Source organism: Amblyraja radiata, chromosome 17, assembly GCF_010909765.2.
Source record: "Amblyraja radiata isolate CabotCenter1 chromosome 17, sAmbRad1.1.pri, whole genome shotgun sequence".
Taxonomy (NCBI): domain Eukaryota; kingdom Metazoa; phylum Chordata; class Chondrichthyes; order Rajiformes; family Rajidae; genus Amblyraja; species Amblyraja radiata.
Window position 1 is genome coordinate 37,445,004 of NC_045972.1, and position 22,300 is coordinate 37,467,303.

Consider the following 22,300-nt stretch of genomic DNA (forward strand, 5'->3'; position numbering starts at 1 on the left):
GGAACTGCAGATGCTGGTTTAAACCAAAGATAGACAGTCTGAAGAAGGGCACGAAACGTCACCCATTTCTTCTCTCCAGAGATGCTGCCTCTCCCGCTGAGTTACTCCAGCATTTTGTGTCTATCTTTAGTTTGTATGTTAATTGGCTTTGGTAAAGATTGTAAATGGTACCTAATGTATCGGACAGTGGTCGGCTGGGATTCGGTGGGCCAAAGGCCTGTTTCCGTGCTGTATCTCTAAACTAAACTAAACTAAACCTCGTTTTTTGAAAGCTGGAGTACTGGGCGTTGCTGTTTTGAATGGCTGTAACGTGTTGAATGTTTAGGCTGTAACGTGTTAAGATGCAAGTCCTTACAACTGCATCCCCAATGGAGGCCATCTCTGGTTTCTCTGTACATTTTATATGTTACACTTGCTCCAAATGCCTCCACACTGAAAAGCATGTCTTCCTCAGCTTGAAGTAGAAGCCATTGTTGCCCTGGCCCATCCTAATCCCTTGTTGTCCCTGGGCTGCATCTCATTGGAATGAGCACAGGGTGGGATTGCTATTCTATTCTGTTAGTGTGCTTTAATATGCTGTTGCACTACAGTCATGCACCATTCTGCTGCTTTGCCCTGTCTACCCTGTGGCTAACATGTGAAGAATGGTTTTTAATGCGCCCTGGTGTTTAATGACAATAAATTAATCTGAATCTGCCTGGGAAAGGCATGCAGGTGCACAGTCTGTGTTCAAATGAGATAGCTATATCAACGCATCATCACCAGTACAATGGTACGGCCATCAGTCCCAATACAATGGTGAACATCCACAATTCACTTGACTATGAGCGCGTACAAGGGGCCCATTTGACCCATTCCAGTTCCCATCTGAGAAATCCGATTAATCCACCCCCCCTCTCCTTATTCCCTGTAGCTTTACAATATATTTTCTCTCACACAGACCCAGCTACTTTCTCTCTGGTTTTGTTTAGAGGTACATCATGGAAATGGGCTCTTTGACCCACTGCATTCACGCCGACACTGATCATCCGTTCACTCTCGTCCTGTTATCCCACTTTCACATCCACTCCCCACACATTAGGGGCAATTTACAGAGAGGCCAATTGACCCACGAACCCGCACTTCTTTGAGATGTGTGTGGGAACCAGAGGGCCCAGAGGAAACCCACGCGGTCCGATGGAGAAGGTGCAACAATGCACAGACAGCACCCGAGGTCAGGACCGAACTCGGATCTCTGCTGCTGTGAGGAAGCAGTTCTACCAGCTGTGCCACTGTGTCGCACCTGGTTCTTTTGCTATTTACCCACACTGACGGGGTGATTTACTCCAAAATAAACCAGCAGTTCATTGTAGTCACAGGCAGAACTCTGCTGACAGATCTCAAGATGAGAATCAGACCCAGCTCCCCACAGCAACTCTTGAGGCTGCACCTCTTATGTAACAAATGTGCCTTCCTCTAGATTCTCATCAGCAGAGCTTATCTTAGATCTTTCTGATTCCTTCCAGCACCAGAATATTCAATGAGGTGACCTATCCTTCCCTGGGGATAATCAGGTAACTATTCTGTTTAATTTGACATCAATTACTTTGAAAATTTGATTTTTTTTAAATGACACTATCTTTGCAGTTTAAAAAAAAATCTAATATGTTGACAGTTTACATGTGAGGGACTAATGTAAAAAAATGGAATGGGATTAATTATTTCTTATTAAGTCGTGAGTATGAAACAAATTTTGCTAACTTACAGTTTGCAACATTGCGGCATGGAGGCACTCCACCTCGTACATCTCTCATCCATCATTAAACGATGTCCCCATCTAATGGAGCTCCAGTGAGTTTTCAACTTACAGTATTTGTATCTTGTTGCTTTATGTGTGTAATGTTTGTGTTGAGTAATAATTTATTACCAGTGTTTTCTGAGTGAAAATATTGTGACCATGTATTGCACCCAGGTTTAATGAGTTTTATTTTAAGAATAAGGGGTAGGCCATTTAGGACTGAGATGAGGAAAAACTTTTTCACCCAGAGTGTTGTGAATCTGTGGAATTCTCTGCCACAGAAGGCAGTGGAGGCCAATTCACTGGATATATTCAAGAGAGGGTTAGATATACCTCTTAATGCTAACAGAATCAAGGGATATGGGGAGAAAGCAGGAAAGGGGGACTGAATTTGGATGATCAGCCATGATCATATTGAATCGCAATACTGGCTCGAAGGGCCGAAGGGCCGACTCCTACACCTATTTTCTACGTATCTATGTATGGAGTAACTCAGCGGGACAGGGAGCATCTCTGGATAGAAGGAATGGGTGACGTTTTGGGCTGAGACCCTTCAGAAGAACGGTCTCGGCCCGAAACGTCACCCATTCCTTCTATCCAGAGATGCTGCCTGTCCCGCTGAGTTAATCCAGGATTTTAGAGTCTGGAATCTAACCTCACAGTCCAGTCTGCCTCCAAGCTGCCCTGTGAGAGATCCCACCTTCTGGACAGGAACAAAGCCAACTTTGCTGCCTTCGATCAGTTGCCAATGTTCCCTCGATTCAAACTGAGGAAGAGCAGGGAGGTCAGCAGGTGACACAGACTTGGCCTTGGCCAGTGTTCCTCATTAACAGGTTGGCGGTGGTAGAACAGAGAAATAGCCGCAGTCGCTTCAAATGAATTTGGTGCATGGATGACAAGCATGCACTCGGGGATACGCAAAGTCACCATCCCAAGGTGTGAAAGTGTTGACACTGGGGTCCGTGCCTGGTCCGTGCCATTGGGCTGCCCTGGATTCTAATGTTATGGATTTTCCTAATTCTCTTACAGTTTATGCCAAAATAACTTTGGCAACGAGGGGGCAGAAATACTTGCTGAAGTCCTTCAGGTTGTCCGGGGGCTGAGGAATCTCAGGTAGGTTCTGCTGCAGCGACTTGATGCCAGTTTTCAATTTCTGTTGTAAATCTATTTAATTGGATATTGATTAGATTCAGCAGAATTATACAACGGGCTTCCGTGGTTAAGAGGTTGCAGCTTGACCAGTGCATTGGCTTTTAATCCCCTATCAGCTTTGTCTTTGGTGGAGAAGTTGGGTTGGAAATCCCGTCGGGTACTGCAGTTCTTTGCTCCCTCATCACTGGTTCTCTGATAGTTGGCCTGCACCCCCACCCCACCTCCAGAGACAGTCCACCCACTCTGTCTAGGTCATTAGCGACCAGTAATGCCCCAACAAAGGTGCACTGCAGATCCAAGGCACTGCCTTAAGGGCCTGTCCCACGAGCATGCGGCAAGCGTGACATAACGTGGTCGCTTGAGCCGTGCGGCCTCACGGGGCCGGTCCCACTTCGATCGCCGGAGCCGTATGGAGTTGTGCGGAGCTGGTCCCGACATCGCGCGGGGCTCCGAAAAACTGACACTGTTCAAAAATTCCGCACGGCAACGGCCTGCCGGCCCGCAGCCACATTGAGGCCGTACGCACCGCCTCGACGGGCGTACGCACCGTCTCGATGCCATACGCAGCGTCTTGACGGCGTACGCCTAGCGCAAACTTCCCGCGGACTTTCACTCGAACTTCACGGGATCACTCGACCTCCGCGTGGCCCACGCTTCCGGTTTGGTCGCGCTCGCCGCATGCAGTCGCATGCTCGTGGGACAGGCCCTTTAGTCCCACATAAATTACTGAATGGGTGACAATCAGTGAGGCTGAGCTGGGACATTCTCTTGATAAGCTGTGGCCTCAATCTTAGTGTTTTAGACCCTATGTAGTTGACATCTGTGGAGTTGAGCCCTGGCAAATAGTGGGATGTTTTCAGAGTCAGATGGCAGAGTATTTATTGTTTATAATGGGGAGGGTTTACAAGCCGGTGCTTTAACATATGAACGATTCAAAGCAGGTGTGACTTTGACTTAGACTAGCTGTGATTTAAGATGCTGGTTTATTTAGGAGGGTATGATTTGGAAGTGGGTGTGGTGGGCATTACTTGGAGCAGATGTAATATAAGGTGGTGTTACTTAGGATGGATGTGATGTAATTCGGGTGAGATTTGTACGGATGATCAGGGATACTGTTTTTGGGCGATCCTCACTGTGCACTTCAGAAAATTATTTCAGTTCAATCTTGTAACAACCGCAAGGAACTGCAGATGCTGATTTACCCAAAAAAATGACACAAAGTGCTGGAGTGACTCCATGGGTCAGGCAGCATCCCTGGAGAACATGGGCAGGTGATGTTTCGGGTTGGGACCCTTCTTCAGAAAAGTTAAGCCCCTGTCCCACTTTCACGACCTAATTGGCGACCTCTGCCGAATTTGCCCTTGACTCGTACTCGCAGCATGTTCGCCACAAGGTCGTAGGAGGTCTTCGTAACTCTTCCTCTTGCTCGTGAGTGATGTCCGCGTACTCGTGGCCTCAAGTGGGTCGCTGCGTTTTTTCAAGCCTGATAAAAAATGTCTACGAGTAAAAAAAAGGTCGGCAAGGAAAAAATGGATGCTTTTTACTCGTAGGTAGGTCGTGGTGGTAGTCGTAGGTCGGTAACTGGCACGAGAGAAAAAAATGCAAACATGACATCATTTTATCATGTGATCATTTTCCATTTGTAGCTAGTTGTAGTTGGTCTAAGGTGTGGAAGACTGAGGTCGAAGGGGGTCGTAGGAGGTCGTAGACATAGTCGTAGGAGGTCGTAGACATAGTCGTAGGAGGTCGTAGACATAGTCGTAGGAGGTGGTAGGAGGTCTATTACTTCGGCGAGTCAACATGACCTTGACATTTTTTTCAACTCGTCTAGGGTCTTCTAAACTCGTGGATTAGGTTGTCCAAGTGGGACAGACCCTTTACTCTGCTGAATAACTCCAGCACTTTGTGTCTTTTTTTAATCAGTTAGATCTTTTTCTTTTGTCCACGCTGTGATCCAAATGCCTCAATCTGAAGTACAAGATGGAAGGTGCTCCACGTCTCACGGCAGTCAGTCACAAGAGGGTGGCTTCGAGGTGTCTACTTGCTCATCATGACTTTTAAAATTGACTTCCTTCCCCATTCTTGAAAAGCCCCTCTTTTGAGCTGGCTTCAAGCATGTCCTAACACCATTGGGGAAAAAAGAAATCGGCGGATTTCCCCCACTATTTTGCCTCAATCAAACCTATAATAACAAATGCATCCGTTCAAACCCTGTGCTGTGATTACAGTTATATTTTGTGTTTCCGATCTCAGCCTGGAGTCGACCAACATGAGCAACACAGGGATGATGACACTGATGGCAGGTCTTTGTAAATGCCACAGCCTTGAGGAGCTAGAGTAAGAATATTTTTTGCTTTGTTCACTGTGTGTTCACTGGGTGATTGGTTTTGTTGTTGGAAGGTATTCTCGATCTGCCTCGTTTGGCATTCAATGACACGTACCACTCAGAATCCTGCTTCTAAATGGTCCATGGACACAGCAATTCCCATCAATGTTGGCTGCTCTTTGCTGGAAGAAGCTGCAGTCATCACTTGCTCCACGCTTCCCCAATGACTGTACCCTAACTATAACACAGTCGACTGAAACTTCATTCATCTGCGCTCAGGATAGTCATCCCCAATGATCAGGTTGTTACTCATCCCTCAGTCAACGTACCCACAAAAAAAACAACAAAAGGCCACTCAGCCCATCTTAGGCCTGTCTTCCAAGAATCAGTCAAAACATACCGTCATTGTCCAGGTAACTTAGTTAGAATACAAAGCTTCCCCACCTGGAGCAGTTGAGGTGAGCACCAAGTTGCACTTGAGGGGAAGCTGGACTACTCCACAAAGTGGTAAGGAATCCAAAGGGACATTGGTGGGGCGACGTGAAGTAGTTAAGGCGACAATTGTTGGAGCAGCAACATGTAACGATGTACATGAATGTCTGTAACAGCTGTGTTTCTTTGGACCAGTCAGTTGGTACTGTGTATTTAACAACATCCATCCCCACTTGAGCTTGTTCCATTGTTCAGCTGGATGTGTGTCTTAACTCTTATCTGCTTGCCTAGATGCTGAAATTCTCGATAACGTTTTCTTATCAGCATTTACTTCCACCACTCTGGCCACTGACCTTCCGACAACGAGAAAACAAAACACTTCACATACTTCCTCTACTTTGAGTTTTCTGCTTTCAAACAGAAGTCGGAGATATTGTGAACATTAAGGGGTATAATTGTACACAAAACACGCTGTTTTAGTGCCACCTAGTGGGCATTCTAACTGGCACACTCTGTCCAGAAAATAGACACAAAATGCTGGAGTAATTCAGCGGGTCAGGCAGCATCTTTGGAGAAAAGGAATTGGTGACGTTTTGGGTCGAGACCCTTCTTCAGACCTCTCAGTCTGAAGCGTCACCTATTCCTTTTCTCCAGAGATGCTGCCTGACCCGCTGAGTTACTCCAGCATTTTGTGTCTATCTTCGGTGTAAACCAGCATCTGCAGTTCCTTCCTACACACTCTGTCTAGATATTGCTGTTGAGTTTTGCTGTGATACTTTTGTTGACTTTAACAATGCACATTTACTTTGTGACAGTGTCCACTCAGACCCCTCTCAGCTAGACTCCCGTGCGACCTTCCTCATTTTCTATTTGCTGCTGTTGTCTCTTATTTGCCCAAGTGCGTGTGATTCCCTCCCTGCAGTCTCCATATTTTCCCACTGACTCGGGAACAAAGTTGCCCGCAGCTTGTAGTAACGTCACACCTAAATGGAGCTGTACCGAGAGTGACAGCCTGCAGGAAAATCCAAAAAACAGAAATAACAGATTATTATACAGTAGTGAGTTGCCTTTGAATAGTAGTGTTGAGTGTGAGTAGATGTGAATGTTAGGGTTCTGGTATCACCGTTCCTTCAGAAAATAACAGTCTAACGTGGGAGGATTGCCACCGTCAGTGTCTGGTGGTTATCATTTAGTTAGAACATAGTACAATGCAGCACAAGTACAGACCATTCAGCCCACAATGTCAATGCAGAACATGATGCCAAGTTAATCTTCTCCGCCTGCATGTGGTCCACATCCCTCTTTTCTTGCATTTCGAAGTGCCTATCTGAAAGCCTCTTCAGTGTCATTATCGTATCTGCCTTCACCATCACCCCTGGCAGATGTTCCAGCCACGCACCACGCTCTGTGTAAAATAAAAACTTGCCCCATGCATCTCCTTTAAACTTTCCCCTTCTGACCTCAAAGCTAGTCCTCCTTTTGACACTTCCACCCTGGGAAAGAGATTCCAATTGTCTACCCTATCTATAGCTCTCATAATTTTATATACTTTTGTCAGGTCTCTCCTCAACCTACATCACTGTACAGAAACAATCCAAATTTGTCCAAGCACTCCTCGTGACCAGAACGGGGCAGCGCAGCAGTAGAGTTGCTGCCTTACAGCGCCAGAGACCCGGGTTCGATCCTGACTATGGGGTGCTGTCTGAATGGAGTTTGTACATTCTCCCTGTTTCCTCCGGGTGCTCCGGTTTCTTCCCACGCTCCAAAGACGTACAGATTAGTAGGATAATTGGCTTTGGTAAATGTAGACTTGTCCCTCATGTGTAGGATAGTGCTGTTGTATGGGGGGGATCAGTGGACAGCATGGACTCGGTGGGCTGAAGGTACATTCCACCCTGTTTCTTTAAAACCTAAACTAAAGCTAAGCTGGTGGCTCCATGCATTGAATAGACTTTATTGATGTTTCTTCTTCTTCATATTTCATGTTCTTCCACCACCTGTCTGTCCATATGATGTCTCCTGTCTGCCCAGAGGTGTGAAGTAGGACAGCAGCTTTCTTATCCCACATAACATACAACAGTACAGCACAGGAACTGTGCCCTTTCGCCCACGATGTCTGTGTAGAAAATCCTGCCAACTCCTCTCTGCCTGCACACAATCCATATCCGTGCATTCCCTGCCTGTGCCTATCCAAAAGTCTCTTAAATGACTGCTATATCTGCCTCCACCATCACCCCTGGCAGGGCATTACAAATACTCACCACCCTCTATGTTGAAACATCTGCAGCTTGTATTGGATTGTGAGATGCAGCTGGGATGAGAAGAAGGAAATGAAGGGCATTGTCATCATCAGTGCTTTCAGCTGCAGTGTTGTGCACACACGCTGTGATTGCATTCCAGTTGGGGAGGTGGGGGATGGATTATTTGGGGAGAGTGATGCTTCTCCCCACGCCTCTTACCACTGTGGCTACATACAACTTGTCCCACACAAGGGAGGGAGATGCTTCAACCAGCATCTGTCTGGCACCCTGCCGCTCACAAGTCCTCTGTTTCCTCTCATTACAGCTTGTCACACAACGAACTGGGGGAGGAGAGTGTCAGTGAACTGGGAAAAATCCTTCCGTGCTTGGAACAACTGAAGATAATCAAGTATGCACCACGATCACATTTATTTTTCAGTCATTCACCCATTGTATACCACAGCCATGGAAAGAAACAACCCAGGTACTTCTCTCCAGAGATGCTGCCTGACCCACTAAGTTACTCCAGCCGATAAGACACAAAATGCTGAAGCGACTCTGCGAGTCAGGCAGCATCTCTGGAGAAAAGGACCAGGTGACGTTACTGGTCGAGACCTGGAACGTCATCTATTCCTTTTCTCCAGAGATGCTGCCTGATCTGCTGAGTTACTCCAGCATTTTGTGTCTATCTTTGGTGTGAATCAGCCGCCTATACAAGTTACTCCAGCACTTTGTGTCCATCATGAAAATAAATAAATCCTATAATGGGCCTGTCCCACTTTGGCCGTCAGTTACACGACAGGCCGGTGACGCAGGGCCACAGGCTGCTTGCACTCATCTTGATTGACATCAGTCTTTCCGCAAGTATACTGCAATCATTATTTACAACTGAATTTAATTATGGATACCAGTCTCACCAGCGCTGGTGTGGAAATGATGACTGTTTCAATCCCACGTTCCATTTATCCAGTGTTATCTTCCACGGATCAGCCCACGTTTTCCCACTATCTCCACATTGTTTCATCACTGATGGTTTTCGTCCCAGCTACACTTTGATCCAGTTCACTCCAACTTCAGAGAGCAGGGTGTGACCACAGGGGCGGGTAGGGTGTCGCAGTAGAGCAGACTGATGTCCTTCACCCTGAATGTGCCTGAAATCCACAGGTGTTGCCTGACCCAAAGATCCTATAGCGAGCAAGATAGTCCACTCCTGCTAAATCCAATGGGCTGACGTGTAGTATGCAACGGAGCGGAACATCGGCCTTTTCTTCGGCCATTTCAGTAACCCGACCCGACTTTGTATATCCCTCTCGCAGTGTAATCAGCGTTGCGGGGGAACAGTTTGTGTGTATCATATAGGGTTAGATTCATAATTCTGTTAAATTTTGTTAAAGATTAATACGTTAACAAATTATGATTCTGTTAATGGTCTTTTTTAATGTTTTTGTAAAAACATTTCTATTTAAATGGCTCATGTGCTGTGTTTGAGTTTATTTTTGTATTACACTTGCACTCTGTAATTCATCTAATCACACTGTTCACAACTGCGGTATTTGAAAAAATAATAGCAATATGAAGATTCCAGTTGCACTACTCTTGGAATGTTCCTTAATGTTCCTTAATGATTTTTTGTGTCTATGGAATTATTTTTCAACGATAAAATGGGTCTGGTCTTCCCAATAGCCAGAGAGTGGAATGAGATCTGTCTGTAATGGTGGGGTTATCTAACTGAAGTATTTAACAAAATAACATTTGTTTTGAGCTAGATTAAAAAATGATGTATAACTTAAGGATGGTTTTATTCAGCGAGCATACAACTGATTAGATTGTGTAGGAAAGAACACACATACACACATATATGAATGTGATATGGATGGTCTGAAGAAGGGTTTCGGCCCGAAACGTTGCCTATTTCCTTCGCTCCATAGATGCTGCCGCACCCGCTGAGTTTCTCCAGCAATTTGGTCTAACACACACATATATATTTCTCCAGATTTTTATATATAATGATAATGTTTATTTCAGACACAAGGCCCAGACAAGGGACAACATTACATAAAAATACAATGCAAACCTCCCCGCAACTTTACCCTGGCGTCCCAGCCGTGCTGATCTGGGCCAGACTTCCCACATGCTGTGGAAGGAACATAGGCATCTTTTTGCATTTTATTGTGAGACAGAGAGGCAGAAAGAAAATGAGGAGAAGTTTTTTACCAAAGATCTTTTATTTTTACGAGGATGTTTCCGTAAACGGCTTCCGTCTTCGCACTAGTATCTTTGCTCCGCTATGGGATCTTTGGTGCGGAGACGGAAGCTGGTTACGGAAATGGGGCCGAAGATTACCCATGACTCTGCCCATGACCCTACTACGGCTTTTTCGTCGAGTGGACTACCTTGCTCTCTATAGGATCTTTGGCCCGACCTGCTAAATATTCCCAGCATTATTTGATCCCCCCCCCACCGTCCCCATATTTCCACTGTGCTTTGTTTCTGCAGAAGTTGATTTATTTGCTTTTATATCTTGGCTTTTTTGATTTACAAACTTTGTATTGAATTTAATGGTATGAAATTAATTTGTGCATTTGACACTGCATAAAAAATATACATAGTTCAAGTACAGACAGAGCTGGATAACATTTGCAAAATCAACTTGGTTGATTAGACAGATTTGTCTGTGATGTTGGAAATACTATAATACTTTGATCCATTGACTGATCAACACTGTCTTCTTCGTAATTAAAATGGAGTTACACAATTAAAATGTAAATAAACAGCACAAGAAACCTCAACCTAATCTCTTTATTTCTGTGCAGTTTGGATTCCATGCTGCTCAAAGACCACGGTACAAAACTGTTGGCTGAAGGGATACCAAGAATGACGTGCTTGAAGAAATTAAAGTGAGTACTCTCCATATTATTGTCAAATCTGAATTGCAGTGAACGGGGAGAAAATGGCCGGACAGATTTCACATGATGCAAATAACTGGATAGGAACACAAAAAAGCTGGAGAAACTCAGCGGGTGCAGCAGCAACTATGGAGCGAGGGAAATAGGCAACGTTTCGTCCCGAAACGTTGCCTATTTCCTTCGCTCCATAGATGCTGCTGCACCCGCTGAGTTTCTCCAGCTTTTTTGTGTACCTTCGATTTTCCAGCATCTGCAGTTCCTTCTTAAACAACTGGATAGGAACCACTGGCTCAAACTTACTAGTATCCACATTTTCTGACATTCAACATGAAAGGATGGACTTTTAACTGGTTCCATAGTGTTCCCTGCCTATTCAACATAGAGACATAAACAGGTTCTTCAGCCCAACTCATCCATGCTAACCAAGATGCCACATCTCAGTTCGCCTCCGGGCCTCCAATGTCCCAGCTTGCCCAATCTCTCTGTATAGTTCAGGCTCTCGAGTCCTGGCAACATCCTCGTAAATCTCTGCAATCTTAATGACATCCTTCATGTGGCCATACCTCCGTAACACACAGATGATCAACTGACCACTTGAGAAATTGCCTGAGTTATTGGTTGCAGTGACAGCTGCGCAAAGCCTGAAGCTGAAGTTGTAACTGGGCAGTGTGGAGAATCTGCCCACAAAGTGCTTTACTGGAGGTGAGCATCAATCTCTCCTCAAACCCTTTAAAATGTGTTATTCTCAAATGATTTATCCATACTCTTTATAAAAAATTTTAAAAAAAGATATGTTGGGTTCTGCATCCCCCACTAAAGTACGAATCCCATCTAAACCACATTTTTCCACTAAAATCAAATTTACCCTGTATCGAATCTACCCTCCCCTCTTCCAGCTTTCTTCGCCCCCTTCCCCAACATAATCAGTCTGAAGAATGGTCCAGACCTGAAACATCATCTTTCCATGTTCTTCAGAGATGCTGCCTGACCCGCTGAGTTACTCAAGCACTCTGTGTCTTTGTTTTGTAAACCAGCATCTGAAGTTTCTTGTGTCTACCCTATATTTTGGTAAGTTGCAATCCGGGTGTTACCTGAGCATAAGAGATTGAATGCACAATGTTCTATTCAGATGGTGTTCCGTCTCTATCCCAGTAACACACATGATGCAGAGTTAGAAGACCATGATTTCAAGCCCAACTCCATGACATGTACACATAATAGAACCGTTGACTCATGCAGCACAAAAGCAGGCCCATTGCTCGATCACATCTCTTTGTCGCATAGATGGAAGGATGGTAACCACCAGAACCGTTACCTTCCTGCTGAAGATGGACACAAAAAGCTGGAGTAACTCAGCGGGTCAGGCAGCATTTCTGGAGAAAGGAAATAGGTGACGTTTCGTGTCGAGACCCTTCTTCAGACTCAACCCGAGACGTCACCTATTCCGTTTCTCCAGAGATGCTGCCTGACCCGATGAGCTTTTTGAGTCAGCTATTTTTTTTAGCTATCTTCCGTTTAAACCAGCATCTACAGTTCCTTCCTACACAGTACCTTTCTGTTGTTTGCAATCTCTGGTGCCCCGTTAATGTGTCCGTGAAAGGAAGCATGTCCATAGATCTCTTGATGCAAGCCATTCACCAATGTCAGTTGGAGTCAGTGGAATTAAAATAAAATGAAGAGAAGTGAAACACAAACTCCCTAATTTTGTTTTAAATACTATCCATCTCTAATTTATGCCAAATAATGGCATTTACATATTTCCACATTGCGATTGAAGCACAAACACTTTCAATGTATTACTTGTATTTCAAGTACTTTATAAGTATTACATTTCGACATCTTTCTTCTCTTAGTCTGAAGTCTAACTCCATTGGTTGCAAAGGGGCAGCGGAGCTAGCAAATGGACTGAAATACAGCACTGTAATGGGAGAAATCAAGTGAGTACAAAACTGTCCGATCAAGTGTACAGTGTCTAATTTAATATGCTGGCTGTTGACTATATCTTGTTCCAGACAGGGTAAAATCCAGTTTTACCAGATCTGGGTAAAATCGAGGCTAACTCTACAGTATGGCAGGAAGCCACTGCTAGAGGTGGATGTAAAAGATCTCACTGCATCATGATTAAACAGGGCACGGAATTCCCACACTTCCCCACCCATCTCCCAGGCTCATGGCCAACATTTATAACTTCATAAATTATAGGAGCAGAATTAGGCCAGTCGGTCCAAATAGTCTACTCCGCCTTTCAATCATGGCTGATCTATCTTTTCCTCTCAACTCCATTCTACTGCCTTCTCCCCATAACCACCGAAGGCCTTACTAATCTGTCAATCTCCATCTTAAAAATACCGTATGTCTTGGCCTCCACAGCCATCTGTGGCAATGAATTCCACCCTCTTAACTAAAGAAATTCCTCCTCATCTCTTTTCTAAAGGTGCGTCCTTTTACTCTGAGGCTACTATGGCCTTTGGTCCTAGACTCTCCCATTAGTAGAAACATCCTCTCCATATTCACTCTATCCAGGACTATTCAATATTCAGTAAGTTTCAATGAGGTCCTCCCCTCATCCTTCTAAACTCTAGCGAGTGCAGGCCCAGTGCTGACAAATGCTCAAAGTTATGTCAACCTGTGGGATCTTGCTTTGCTCCAACTGGTTGTTACGTTTCCTGCATGACAACAATGTACAAACTCCAGTTGTACATCATTGATTATAGAGAGCGCTGTTTGGAGCATTGTGATAAACCTATTTCCTTTGAAGACCAAGGACTTTGTTGTGGAGTTGACGATCACTTAACAGTTCTTTCCCTGACTAATTCTCCCAAAGTGTCAAAAAATAGACAAAGGCACTTCATATAATTAGATTAATGGTTTGTTACTAATGTTGCGGCACATACTGTCAACCTAATGAAGTGAATCCAGTCAGCCTGGTATGAATCTAATCTCACGGCAAAAAGCAAGTCACAGTAGAAGTGAATCACATTTTAATCATCTTAATTTTGCACTGTGACTAGGCTGAGCCTTGGTGTGTGAATTATCTGTATATGTCAGAAGAATGGTCCACACCTGAAACATCACCTATCTATGTTCTCCAGAGATGCTCGCTGACCGGCTGAGGTGCTCCAGCACATGTGTCTTTTTTTTTTGTAAACCAGCATATGCAGTTCCTGTAAATGTGTTGTCTTCCCATCCAGTTTGTCAGACAATTGTATGGAGAATGTGGGAGCAATGAAGCTGGCTGACGTACTGCCCATTATGAAGAGCTTGAAGATACTGAAGTAAGTGGCTTTGTTCTGATCACTTCATTTATCAGCTCCCGCTGTAGTGTTGGTACAGCCGGGGACACAGTGCATGGAAACAAGTCTTCCAGAGCAGGGTTGTCCGAGTTTCAATGGTAGTCAATAGCCTCTCTTGTCATTCCATGATTAACCTGTGCACCCTTGTCTCCTCTTTGGGAGGGGAAGGAACAGGCAGTGCCTCTGCTCTGGTCATTCTGTGTGTGGGTGTTAAATCAGGCAGAGTTGGAGGGAACTGTGATTCTCTCCACATGCACCGTCCAAACTCAGGTGAAGGATGGAATTGATTTTGCCTCTTGGCTCCTGCAACCCATGATTCACATCAGACGCCAGCAGGGAAGCCCAGGGCAGTCAACATTCCCAAGTGTTCCAAGCCTTGTTTCATGGGTTATGCAGGTGTGTTCTAGTGATCTTACTGAAGCACTATACAGAGGTAGTATCTTTACCTGCCTGTAAACCACTCTGTAAGCGATCTATAACTTAACTCCACATCTCCTAAAACCTTCAGCTTTGCATCTGATTCTGAGTGGAACATGAAACTGGACAGATTCTCATCAGGACTTTGTTAGAATTGTTAGAGAACTTGATAAAAGCATAGTCACAAAGTGCTGGAGTAACCTAGTGGTTCTGGCAGCATCCCTGGAGGCAAAGGATAGGTGACATTTTGGGCAAGTCCGAAGAAGGGTCCCAACCCAAAACGTCACCTATCCGTTTCCTCTAAAAATGCTGCCTGACCCGCTGAGTTACTCCAGCACATTTTGTCTATCTTTGGTCTAAACCAGCATCTGCAGTTCTTCATTTCCACTACTTGATAAAGCCATGTTTTGCTGAGATAAGGCCCGGATCAGCTATGATCATATTAGAATAGAATAGAATAGAATAGTTTCTTTATTGTCATTGTAACATGAACCATGTACAACAAAATTGTAAAATGTCAGCCAGTCAGTGCACCATTCAAACATTTCTAAAAGCTAACGATACATACAAGGTAAAATATTTAAAAAAAGATAAACAACTAAAATAAATATCATGAAAATAGCACGCATTGAATGGTGGGGCAGGCATGAATTGCCAAGTGGTTTATTCCTGCAGAACTTGTGGCCTGAAGTGAAGTGTCCCAACACTGGACATCTCCATTCCAGCAGAGTTGGCAGTGCTTCTGCCAGAACTATGTAGTTCCTCAGTCATTTATATCAAATCCTTTCAACACCTTGAGTATATGGGTCAGAAAGTCATGATACATTTTTATAGGACTTTGGTTAGGCTGCGTGGAGACTTTGGAGCGGGTGCATAAGAGGTTTACCAGAGGTTAACCTGGATTACAGGGTATTAGCTACAAGGAGGGGTTGGACAACCTTGGATTGTTTGCTCTGGAAGGCCAGACGTTCTAGATTCTATTTAATTGTCACATGTACCAATTAAGGGGAGACCTCAGAGAAGTATTTAAAATGATGAGAGGTGTAGATATGGTAGACAGTCAGAACGTTTTTCAGTAGTGTGGAAATACCAAATACTAGTGGGCATAGCTTTAATGTGAATATAAAGGTTTAAAAGAGATGAGCGGGATATATTTTTACAGTGAAGGTGTTGGATGTCTGGGGCGTGATGCTCGGTATGGTGGTGGAGGCAGATACAATAGCGGTGTCTAAGAGACTTATAGATAGGCAGGGAATGGAGGGTTGTGGATCATGTGCAGGCAGGTGAGATTAGTTTATTTTATCGTAGCATCATGTGGGCTGAAGGGTCTGTTCCTGTGCTGGACTGTCTATGTTCTCTCTTAAATGCCTCAGTTCAGTTTAGTTTATTATCACGTGTACCGAGGTACAGTGAAAAGCTTTGGCTGCGTGCTAACCAGGCAGCGGAAAGACAATATATGATTACCATATAGTAATTCATACAGATACATGAATGAATTAATACTTTATTGTCACAGTAAGATTCTTTGTTTTGCATTCCCAAGGTATGCAAAGAGTCACCACATAAAGGGTGCCAACAAAGTTACAAAGTATCTCATTCATTCATTCAATGCATGATTACAATATAGTCATTCAAAGTGTACATATACATGATAAGGGAATAATGTCTAGTAAAAGATAAAGCCAGTAAAGTTTAATCAAAGATAGTTGGAGGGTCACCAATGAGGTAAGTAGCAGTTCAGAACTGCTCTCTATTTGTTGTAGGAAAACAGCTGGGAAGAAACTGTCTCTGAATCTGGGGGTGTACGTTTTCACACTTCTAGGTCACCCCTCAATATTCTGGACTGAAAGCAATGCCAGTCTCATCTATGCAAGCTGGGTACAGTATATTAGACATATTAATCAAGGGAGCTTTATGTTTGGTGCGGTGTAAACTTTGCAACCTTTTGTGTCTTCACTAATAGCCTGACCCAAAACAACATCACAGCAATTGGTGGACAGAGACTGGCGGAAGCCCTCAGACAGTGCCCATCAGTGGAAGAGGTTGAGTAAGTGCAGTGAATTGTCACATTGATTGGTCACGATATGATTTGAACTAATACAATCGATTGCCTTGAAGAGAGACTGTTATTATCATGTTGCCATCTCTTGAGCTTTGCTGTGGAAAGGTGGTTGGATTGCTATCCACATCGTTCTAATCATCTCCCAGTCTCGGCTGGAGGGTCAGTGCAGTGCATTCATTTCTACTCTGCTTAAGTATTCATAGCACCAGGTGCAGACTCAGGCTGATACAGGGGGGATGTTATTAAAGAGATGGTGAATTGGATTGATATTAAATTTAAATAGAGAACCATTCTGAAGAGGATGGAATGGCGGTGCAGCGGTAGAGTTGCTACCTTACAGCGCCAGAGACCCGGGTTTGATCCTGACTATGGGTGCTGTCTGTACGGAGATTGTATTTTCTCCCTGTGGGTTTTCTCTGGGTGCTCTGGTTTCCTCTCACACTCCAAAGACGTACAGGTTTGTAAACTGTCTTGGTAAAATTGTGGAACTGTCCCTAGTGTGTGTACAGGATAGTGTTAGTGTGTGTGGTCCAGACACAGTGGGCTGAAGGGCCTGTTTCCGCACTGTATCTCTAAACTAAACTAAGCTATAAAAGGAGCGCTACTTCAGAAAGCCATCTTCACCCATGGAGCAGCCTTTACCAAGTCTAAAGGATTGAAAAAATGATCCAAAGGATTCGCTGCCATTCAAACAGAGGAGTCATGGTTCAGCAACTGAGCCAGCAGGCAAACTCCTCTTCAGATGTGTGTAACAGGGCCTGTAGAAGGGACTTGTTGTCATCCTACAAAGCCTTCATTTAGGCCGCAAAGAAAGGTACTCTGCAACACTAGCCGACAGTAGAACAGACCCATCCCTACTTTATTTTAGAAATACTGCGCAGAAACAGGGCATTTGGCCAACCATGTCCGCGCCGACCAGCGATCCCCGCACACTTACACTATCCTGCACACACTCGGGACAATTTACAATTTTAGAAGCCAATTAGCCTACAAACCTGCACGTGTGTGGGTGGAAACCCGAGCAGGTCATGGAGAGAACGTACAAACTCCATACAGACAGCATCCATAGTCAGGATTGAACCCAGGTCTCTGGTGCTGTAAGGTAGAATCTCTACCACTGTGCCACTGTGCTGCCCATATCCTAATGTTTATTCTACAGATATTATTTTGTAATATTTACTGTTAAAGCCAAATCATTCAAGAAATAGAAAATAATTTCTGAGGTTTGAAAAGTATTTTTGCCCAAATATTTTCCCGGGTTCTATTTAGCCAGAGTGCTGGAGTACCTTTGTGGGTCAGGCAGCATCTCTGGAGTAAAGGTATGCGTGATGTTTCAGGTCAGAACGTTTCTTTAGGACCCATGGCCTTTACAGCATTTAGCCAAGTGCTATGGGTCCTATTGCTTGTAGTTGCCATACTGCTACATCTTGTTTCTTATGTACAACTGATGGCTGTTGAATATTGATTGCAACGTTTTTTCCCCCCAAACTCCGTGGCAACACGAACATATAGTTTGTCCAGGAACAAGATTGGCGATCAAACCGCAATGGAGTTAGCCAAAGCCCTTCCAAAGATGCTTCATTTAAAGATTCTGAAGTAAGTGTATTGTGTTCACTGTGTGCTTGTTTGCTGCGTCTGGGAATATCAGTGCTCTTGGTGCAGGTTATCAAGGTTCAGCCCGTTTCTGGCTAAGAGACTGTAATCAGTTTGAGAGCAATGGTATTATTGGTATTATTCACTCTGAATGTTACACTGATTCACCATATGTTTTAAGAAAGAACTGCAGATGCTGGAAAAATCGAAGGTAGACAAAAATGCTGGAGAAACTCAGCGGGTGAGGCAGCATCTATGGAGCGAAGGAATAGGTGACGTGAAGAAGGGTCTCGACCCGAAACATCACCTATTCCTTCGCACCATAGATGCTGCCTCACCCGCTGAGTTTCTCCAACATTTTTGTCTACCTCTGATTCACCGTATAATCTGTAGCCTGGGTTTTATGCCCATGAGGAATCCAACCGTGCATAGAATGGAACAGAGTCAAAGTGAGCGAAAGGGAAACTAATCTAGATTCTGGCACAAGACTAATTTTTTTGCATTGAAATGGGAGATAATGGGATGACTAAATCCAATATTCCATCCACATTTGTATGGTTCCCATCCACACATAGATCTATTTGGCCTTGGCTGAAGTTGAGAGCTTCAAAGGTTCAAAGGTTATTTATTAGTCACATACGCCTAGGTGTAGTGAAATGCTTCTTGCCAATGCAGCACATAAAGAAAGAATACAGACATAACATTAATAAGAGTTTTAAACATAAAGAACATCCCCCCACAATGGCTCCCACCATGAGGGAAGGCACAAAGTCCAGTCCCCAACCCCAGTTCACCCATAGTCGGGCCCATTGAGGCCTCCACAGATGTTCCTGGCCGTTCTCGCCGAGTGATGTTGCTCCGGCGTCGGGAGAATCCTCGCAGCGGCTTGGGAACCCTGGAACGGCCGCTTCCGTACTGGAGGCCGCGGCTTCCGAAGCCAACAAGGCCGCGCCGGTTGGAGCTCCACAACTGGCGATCTCATCTAGAGATCCCAGGCTCCCGGTGTACAGTTCGGCGCCGCCGCCCGCAGCTGGCTGCTCCTCAAACCCGCAGCTCCGCGATGTTTTACTTGGCGGCGACCCAGGCAAGTCATCGCCCGCTCCACGATAGCGCTCCAGCGCTGTGCCGCTGCCGAAGCCGTGGTTCTGGGCAGTGCCCGACAGGAAACGCCGCTCCAGGCCCGCTGGTAGGCCGCGAGGACGGGTCGAAGCTGCAGCCCGGAGAAAAGCTGCCTCTCCGACCAGGTAGGGACCCTGAAAGGTAGTTTCCCCCTTCCCCCCCCCCCCCCCCCACCCCCCACATAAAAAAGTCTAGAACTCCAGAAACAAAAACACTTTAACTAACTAAAAATAAAAAAAAGATGAAAAGACAGACAGCTGCTGGCTGGGCAGCCGCGCACAGGTCAGCGCCCCCTGTTGGGTTGAGTAAAATGAGTAAATAATAACAACAATTAAATAACCTACAGATATTGGAAATCTGAAATTAAGACACTGCAGGTCAGGCAGCAGCTTTGATGAGAGAAGCAAAGTTCACATTTCTGGCTGATGACTTTCCAATGTATATACTAATCTAAGCTGTCTACCTCCCTGTTCAGCCTTCACTGCTGTGGCCTTGGTACCGGTGGTGGGTTAAGCCTGGCACAGGGCCTTGTGTTGTGCCCAACCCTCCAAGAGATAAGGTGAGGAATTTACTCTCTTGTTGACAGTGTCAAGACTGATTGGTTCCAATTTTGTATTAAAAATGAAGAACGTTCTTTTTACATCGGGGTCATGAATGTTCAGAACTGACTCATTTTGTCACCGTGAGGCAAAAATAATGATCTTAAAACATCGAAAGAAAGATGTGCAAGTTCTCTGCTAAAATAATTTAGAAAAGGCAGCACAGTGGCACAGCGGTAGAGTTGCAACCCACGTTTGATCCTGACTACGGGTGCTGTCTGTACGGAGTTTGCACGTTCTCCCTGTGACCATGTGGGTTTCCTCTGGGTGCTCCAGTTTCCTCCCACATTCCAAAGACGTGCAGGTTTGTTGGATAATTGCCTTCTGAAATTTGTTGCTAGTGTGTAGGATAGAACTAGTGTACAGGGTGATCGTTGGTCAGCGTGGACTCGGTGAGTCGCAGGGCCTGTTTCCACCCTGTATCTCCAAAGCGAAATCTAAACTAAGCACAACCTTTCTTTTCACCAAGCAAAACCAAATGGTGGTAATCTGTAATTTTACTAAATACTCTGCAATAAGTTGCACTGAGAACTGAATCACCAAATAAAATGAATTTTCAGCCAGTCCTTTGACCTGCGGGTCATTATGCTCTGCAGTCTCCTTACCTTCTGCTTATCCCCTCCTCCAGAATCTTACTTCAGAATCTGTACATCCTGCCATTTCTGTGACCATGACTTTGTCGGCCTCAGCCAACACTTCATAGGATTCAAGATTCAAGAGAGTTTATTGTCACGTGTCCCAGATAGGACAATGAAATTCTTGCTTTGCTTCAGCACAACAGAATATTGCAGGCATAAATAATACAGAACACATCAGTGTGTCCATATACCATTGAATATATATATATACACACACATAAATAAGCATATAAAGTGCAATAGGTCAATTAAAGTTCAGATTTTGTTTGAGTTAGGATGAATAGTCTGATAGCTGTGGGGAAGTAGCTATTCCTGAACCTGGTTGTTGCAGATTTCAGGCTCCTGTACCTTCTACCTGAAGGCAGCGGAGAGATGAGTGTGTGGCCAGGATGGTGTGGTCCTTCATGATGCTACCAGCCTTTTTGAGGCAGCGACTATGATAGATCCCCTCGATGGTAGGGAGGTCGGAGCCGATGATGGACCGGGCAGTGTTTACAACTTTTTGCAGTCTTTTCCGCTCCTGGGTGCTCAAGTTGCCGAACCAAGCCACGTGCTACCGTCTAAATGTCTAAAGGTTTTGTTAGCGAGACGACCTCTAAGGATCATCTTAAAGGAGGGAGGACATTTGAGCTTGGGACCAGGATAGGTAGAAGTAAGGTTGCCAATGATGGATTGGTTGAAAAGGCCACAATAAGAAGAGGTTGGATATCTTGGTAGGTTGGGTTTGCAGAGATCAGGAGAAGTAAGATCTTAGAATGAGTTTCAAGACCTTGGAATGAGCGGTTCATGTGACCTTGAATGTTATTGCATGCATGAATTCATCCAGTTGATGTTAAATGCTGGATTACTCCATGTAGAATTCCTTTCTCCCTGCAGCTTAGCTGAAAATAACATTGGGAATGAAGGAGTATCGGAGCTTGCGCTGGCACTGAGAAGCTTGAAGTCGTTAAAGAAGCTGAGGTAAGTGCACATGGGATTGAGTGGGGATTCCATGCAGTGAGTGATCTGTATATCTTTGCCGTTTGTTTTAACGAGACAGGTAGGTTGAGTTAAATTATTTTTTTATTGACAAACAAAAAACGAGAATTGAACTCGGTGCACGCGTGCCCGGGCAGCTAACTCTAGAATAGCTCCTGCTGCTGGGAGGAGCACTCTCGACTGAACAGAAAAGCCCGCGAACGAACCCCCACGGTCACGTGATCGAACCAACCAATGACGAGGGTTCGAACTTCCCCAAGCCACCACTAGGTGCTGCTACATTATCATAGTGTCACTTTCACTCTGCACTCAACAGATTATGCTTCAAACATTTTGAAAATGATTGTTATGAATGAAAATATTTTACTTTCTGTGTTCAAGTTCAGTTTAGAGTTACAGTTCTTCGGCTCACCAAGCACACTGACCATTGATAGAAACATAGAAAATAGGTGCAGGAGTAGGCCATTCGGCCCTTCGAGCCTGCACCGCCATTCAATATGATCGTGGCTGATCATCCAACTCAGTTGATCACCCGATCACACTAGTTCTATGTTATCCCATTTTGTCATCCATTCCCTACACACCAGGGGAAATTTACAGACGGCCAATTAACCTACAGAGTCGAGGAAATTGCGTCAACATCCGTAAACATGCGGCGCCACGCGCCACCCATATGCGGTCGGCCCGCCTTTTACGAGGCATGTCGAGGAAATTGATTTAGAGGGAAATCAAAGGAAAATGTAGACTTTGAGGTCTGCTTCAAGAGGC

At 44.8% G+C, this 22,300-nt stretch overlaps 1 protein-coding gene across 1 annotated transcript in view; it reads left to right on the forward strand.

Annotated features, from left to right (window-relative positions):
- Positions 1-22,300, forward strand: part of nlrc5 (NLR family CARD domain containing 5) — a 116,332-nt gene that overhangs the window by 86,460 nt on the left and 7,572 nt on the right. Inside the window, exons 37-47 of the mRNA XM_033036468.1 lie at positions 1,506-1,553; positions 1,747-1,830; positions 2,807-2,890; positions 5,183-5,266; positions 8,253-8,336; positions 12,687-12,770; positions 14,025-14,108; positions 16,507-16,590; positions 18,118-18,201; positions 19,793-19,876; positions 21,431-21,514. Coding sequence (XP_032892359.1) covers positions 1,506-1,553; positions 1,747-1,830; positions 2,807-2,890; positions 5,183-5,266; positions 8,253-8,336; positions 12,687-12,770; positions 14,025-14,108; positions 16,507-16,590; positions 18,118-18,201; positions 19,793-19,876; positions 21,431-21,514 — 888 coding nt within the window. The remainder of the gene's footprint in view (positions 1-1,505; positions 1,554-1,746; positions 1,831-2,806; positions 2,891-5,182; positions 5,267-8,252; positions 8,337-12,686; positions 12,771-14,024; positions 14,109-16,506; positions 16,591-18,117; positions 18,202-19,792; positions 19,877-21,430; positions 21,515-22,300) is intronic.